This window comes from Eptatretus burgeri, chromosome 5 (assembly GCF_056783735.1).
Source record: "Eptatretus burgeri isolate ZD-2024b chromosome 5, Ebu_testis_v1, whole genome shotgun sequence".
In the NCBI taxonomy this organism is placed as follows: Eukaryota; Metazoa; Chordata; class Myxini; order Myxiniformes; family Myxinidae; genus Eptatretus; species Eptatretus burgeri.
The window spans coordinates 3136191-3142500 of NC_140965.1; the positions used below are offsets into that span (position 1 = coordinate 3136191).

The 6310-nt window shown below is 42.0% G+C and overlaps 1 protein-coding gene across 1 annotated transcript in view; it reads right to left on the reverse strand.

Moving 5' to 3' along the window:
* Positions 1-1976, reverse strand: part of LOC147025711 (carbonic anhydrase 14-like) — a 59275-nt gene extending 57299 nt beyond the window's left edge. Inside the window, exon 1 of the mRNA XM_085880403.1 lies at positions 1797-1976. Within this exon, the coding sequence (XP_085736529.1) occupies positions 1797-1866 (70 nt within the window). The 5' untranslated portion in view covers positions 1867-1976. The remainder of the gene's footprint in view (positions 1-1796) is intronic.
* Between the last annotated feature and the right edge of the window lie 4334 nt (positions 1977-6310).

Genomic DNA, 6310 nt, shown 5'->3' on the forward strand with positions numbered 1-6310 from the left:
GATCAACATGTCCACCTTGTTTTTCAATCAACATTCTCTTCTTTTTTTGTGAATGAGCTGTTCATGAAATTCTTGATTCAACATCCCCAACAAATGTATCGGAACATCGTGGACCCATTGCTTGGTCCTCAAGATCTCCAGGCCTGACTCCCTATGATTTTTTATTTGGAATTTCATGAAGGACATAGTTTGTCACGTGCCCACAGTCCGTAGGTGAGCTACAAGATCGCATCACTCATACTCTTCAGGCCATTTATATCCCATGCCATGTGTGCCACGGTTATGGACAATTTCTTCCAACGTCTCCAGACATGTATTGAAAAACAAGGTGGACATGTTGCGTGCTAAACAAAACATCAAGCATCACTCGAACTATTCCATGTTCAACTGGAAAAGTTGTTTATGATTGTTTTATTCATGATGTAAAAAATTGGTATACCTATTTAAGGGACACGATGTACATATTTACCCACATGTGTTGGACTCATGAGGATCTCACTCATAGAACATTTTGAATGCCCATCATCACTATCATAAACTGCAATCCATCCATCCATCAGGACCACACTTTGTGCAGAGCGGTGGTGCTGCCTAAGCAATCTCCTTGGTTATTGGACATGATCCTGGACGAGTCGCCACTCCGATACAGGATACCAGCAAGCTGGCACTCATTTCAGCAACTTCAGAAGGATGACAGGTAGAGTCAACCTCACCTGGTATTAATTTAACAGAAAAGTAGGATTTGAACTCAGGATCTTGGGATCCCACATCCACCACCCAAACCATTAAGCCAACACGAGGCATATAAACTGAAATATTTCAGTAAAATAGAACTAAAACCGTGACATAAATCTGAAATAAAACGAACATTCACAAAACGAAACGGAACATAACTCGGGAGAGCACGTACCTCCGCTACACTGAACAGTTTACATTTTGTTTACCACTGATGGGTCGGATCTGAATCCAAACCTGAAGCAAAGCGAGTCGACTTGTTCTTATCCCCGAAACAACTCATCCACCAAGTTTTGGCATAACTCGTCCACAACATTTTTAGATATCATGCTATATGATAATTATGACGTTTTTGGTCCCATGTCTCAATGGCTATTCGTATTGTTTATTATGCAGCCTGTGGCTACTGCTTGCATCATTATTGGGAGCGCAGCTATGTCGCTGATGCAGTGCCCCTTGTTTCCAGTAAGCTGGCACTCCTTTTGCAGTCTGAGTCAACGCAGTATGTGTCATTTAACGGCCCAACAGGGGCTCAAAAACAAGACCTTAAGATATTAAGCCAACCACCTTAAGTGTTAAGCAAACACCAGACTTTCTCTCAATGGTGAAAAATCACTTTAGAAATTAAAAAACAACAAATTCTCGTATCCAGATCGGGATTTGCATCTTCACCAAAATCGAATCAATTCGTCCTCGTCATGCACTCAACATGTCCACCAAGTTTCGTCCGAATCCGTCCTCAACTTTTTGAGATTTATCCTGTTTACATACATACAGACAGATAAGGATGAAAACATAACCTCCCTGTGATTACTCCAATTACTCAAAGTCCCTGTGATCCCTCGGTGGTGGAGGTAACTAATAAAACAGTGGAGCCACAAACTCTGGCATTAAACTAAAATACAACCAACAAACACAAAATGTAGTACGACAATCTGCACTCACTAAACTGTAATAAAACGAATCCACGAATGGTGTTAAAAGTAATAGCAACCATAAAATGTAGTCAACGAAAAGGATTTTGAGTTACTTTTATTTTACCTTTAAACTAAAGTACTCACCTGCTGCATCAGAAAGAAGAGTGCAAGTAAGTATCAGAGTCACGGATCTCACAGCTACGTTCATGTACATAGTGAGACAAATAGATGATGGAAGGTGATGGAGTCCGATCGCGCAATGAGCCAGAAAACAGAATGTGCAACACCTTCTACTACCCCACGACCTTTCTTACCAGCATGACTAACAGGTCCATGTAAACCACGTGTGTAGATACAGATAATATTTTGCATAATTATCATCACAAGAGGATACAGGTTTAGGTACATTTTTTGAAGGGGTGGAATCTGGGTGGAGAGTGGTAACCCATAATGATCAAAGAGCATTCAGGTGCCTTTCCGATGATTAACTTGTGCTCCTGGATAAGTCTCCTCCGGAGGTTCTAGAGATTTATACCCAGAGTACGTGTTGGAATGTCATCCCAGCTACTTGTATGTGAAATGATGCAAAACATTGTGGAAACGTTATTTTGGAGGTTTTTTTTTTTAAACATCATAAAAACGTTATGGAAAAACATTATTTTTATAATATTTTTATGACGTCGTGACATGTAGCTGATATTACAAATTAACATATCAGAAACACGTTTTTAAGCGTTAGAAGGATGCAATGTTTTCATGATGTTTATAAAAACAACAAAATGATGTTTTCATAACATTTCGTCCTCAAATGTACTGGCAGTGAAAATGTGTTGTTTTATCTGGGATGTAAACTAGCGAAGGTTAATCAATCAATGACAAGAAAAAAACAAAGCAATCCGAGATTGCACACCCTCGCCAGGACTTGTTTTGTGTGGTGTACGTGTAGTTGTGTGTTGTGTAATTAATAAGGGACATAATTAGAATTGCTACTTTATAACTGCTGGCAGTGATGACCGGGTACCAAGACGTCCCGCTTTGATGGGACACTTGACCCTGATCCATGATGTTCATTGTTATTCAATGTAATTCAGAATAGGATTAAAATAAATTCAATTAAAATCAAATGGAAGACCAAATACTGTAGTTACAGTCTTGCATTGGAGTCATCAGAAGGAACGCGAACAAGCAAAAAGCAAAGATGAAGTCATCAGGAGAAACCCATCCAGGCACAGTGAAGAGAGCCTTATTCAAAAAATAGAAAATAAAAAAAGAACCCCAAATTAAATAATTTTGACTGCCAGACCATTGTCCGATCAGGTTGAAATTTAAAACATATATCGCCTATCACCACTAAATCATAATTGTGACGTTTCAGGTTGATCGGTGAAGCGGTTCAACAGAAATAATTTTTATAAGATTATCGTTCAATCCAATATGGCTGCCAGACCATGTGACCTATCAATTATTCTTCAACATTCTGGTATCTCCAAGGCTTGGGGAACATGTGTGTGAAGTTTCCCCTCGCTCTGTCCAACCATTCTGGAGAAGTGTTTTCAGAGGTTTTAGGGTGAATGCAATATGGCTGTCAAACAATGTGACCGATGACATCATATGTGGGAAGGTTTTGTTCCTCGTGGTAAGCGGTCATACCTGTAAAGTTTCACCTTGATCTGTCCAGCCATTTCAGAGAAGATTTTTGAAGGTTAAAAAAGAGGCTGCCAATGCGAAACCACGTGACTGATGACATCATCAAATTGTCTTTGTGGACCAATTTATCCCAGGATGACCCTCAAAAATTTTCATACTAATCGGTTGTAGCATTCTACCTATGTAATTATGATGTCATGACGAAGGTACCTCTGACATCCTAAAAGATCACGCTCATTCCCCATGAGGAGTACTTGCCATGTGCCAAGTTTCAATTTTTTCCTTCGTTTCAAGTTCCAAAAATTTTCCTTTTTTCCAACATGGCGACTATAACACATGACTGATGATGTCATAATTATCATTTAAATATTCTAATTTAAATATATCTAACCTTGAGTTGACCTTTGACCTTTTGACCTCAAATATAGTTGTTTTCCCAATTCAGTGACGGACCATGCAAATTCTGTTCAACTTTCAAGTAAATAGGATGTAAATTGATGATGTTTCAGTTGAAAATTGATATTAGAAGTTTGACCTTGAGTTGACCTTTTGACCTCAAATATAGTTGTTTTCCCAATTCAGTGATGGACCATGCAAATTCTGCTCAACTCTCAAGTAAATAGGATGTAAATTGATGATGTTTCAATTGAAAATTGATGATATTAGAAGTTTGACTTTGAGTTGACCTTTGACATTTTGATATCAAAAATAGTTGGTTTCCCAGTTCAGTGATAGTCTAAAAAATCTGTTCAAATTTCAAGTCAATCAGATGAAAAATGATTTTAGAAATTTGATCTCAAGATGAGTTTTGACCTCACAATCAAAAGGCTTCTCAGTTGAGACGACCTCTACAACTGTGTAAAGTTTCATGACGATCGGTTTAGAATTGTGACATGTTGGCGATTGACAAACAGACAGACAAATAGAACAACATACTTGTTAAAAAAAATCGCCAAATAATAACAAAATAGACCAATCCCAATATTGGAGAAAAATCTTCGATTTTGCAAGTAATAAACAGACACATGAAAGAATCACTCATTGAGCAACACTTGGCAAAACAGAACGAAATAGAACGGCACTCGGGAGAGCGCATACCTCCGCCAGGCTGAACAGTTTACGTTTTGTATATACGTCAACAGTTTACGTCAAAACACACACAGCTCAAGCAGATGGTGGCGAACCCTCTCAAGAATTATCCGAGCGAAGACCTTGCCCGGCACTGAGAGCAGCGTCACCCCTCGGTAGTTGTTGCAGTCTTGGCGATCACCCTTCCCTTTCCAGAGAGGGACAACAAGGCCCCTCTTCCAGTCAGTTGGGATGATGCCTGTGTTCCAGGCAGAGCACAGAACTGTATGCAATGACATGAGTATGGCATTTACACCAACTTTGAGAAGTTCATCATGGATGTCACAGTTCCCTGGAGCTTTAGCCCATTTCAACCGGTTTACCACAGCCTGTGTTTCCACAAATGAAGGTGGATCACAGTTGATTGGAGGGTCAGCAATAGGGATTGCAACAACCCTGAGGTCCAACTCGACAGCTGGTGGATCACTCTGGCACAGCCACTCAAAGTAACCGGCCCAGCGGACCTTCACTTTGGAATCCTTTGTCAAGAGCCTACCACCCTCTGCTCTAACTGCAGTACACCCCTAGGCTTGGAGGAACGCAATGCGCGAATTCCCCTGTAAGCAGGACGAGAATCACCTGAAAAAAGCTGATGCTCTACCCCCTCACAGATTCCTCGCACAAAGGCCTCCTTGTCCACCCTGAGTGCAAGTACAATTTAATGCCACAGCTCCCTGAACAGCTCAGCTCTGCCAGTCAGTCTGGCCCTGCGACTCTGGTCAATGGCATCCAGTGTTCTTTGAGAGGCAACATTCTTCTTCACCCTTCAGTGAGTCCCAAGACATCCACCGGCAACATCAAGGATGGTGGTCTTGAAGGCACTCCACAACTCTTCAGGATTCCCCAAAGCATCCAGACCCCCAAATCTCCACTCAGCCTGTTCACACACTCCTCAGCTACCCTCTCATCCTTGAGCTTGCGAACATCTAGCCTAGGCTGGGATGGCACCATTCTCCTGGATTTAACATGAAACTTCAGAGTTGCTACAACTGCCAGTGGTCAGTATTGAGGAACTGAGCACTCCGGTAGACCCTGCAGTTCTGGATCATCCTCCAGCGACCATCAACGAGCACATGGTCAATCTCCTTTGCCACACCGCCAGCGTTGGAATACCAAGTCCAGTGATGACCTTGTGGGCGTTGAAATTATTATATGAACCAGCCACCCTCAGTCCACAACTTTTTGCAAAGTCAAGGAACTTCCTGCTATTCTGGTTCATAGTTTCAGACCCTCGGTGACTAAAACACGTCTCATAACCATCCCTATCAGTTCCAGTCGATGCATTGAAATCGTCCAAGGCGAGAAGTGTATCTCGCCTGGATCACTGATCAAGCACAGACTCGAGCGTGGCATAGAAGGCGTCCTTCATGGTGAGGTCACTCGCCTCAGTCGGAGCATATATAGAGACCAGGGAAACGACACCCAAGGAGTGATGAATCCTTAGTCTCATAATATGCTCATTGACTGGTGTTACCTTAATTACCAATGGAGTCAGCATATTAGACACAGCTCCAGCTTATTGGACACAGCTCCAACAACTCCTTGGACATGGTAATCATCGGAGCGACCATACCAAAAGTATGTGTAACCTCCCACCATGATCTCGCCATTATCCGGTCTCCGAACCTCAGAGAGTGCTGCAATACCGATGTCCAAATACTTGATCTCAGATGATAACAGAGACAGGTGATCATCCTCTCTTGGAGATAGGACATTCCAGGCACCCACCCAAATGGACCACCTCATGTGAACCCAAAGAGACTGCCGTTTGGTGGATGACATCTCAGCACCACCCTGACACACACTTCCACAATCTGACCTGGGTGGTTTTCCTCATATCATCCAAGATTGGGGGTCCCGAAGGCTTTGCCCCAATCCCCTCA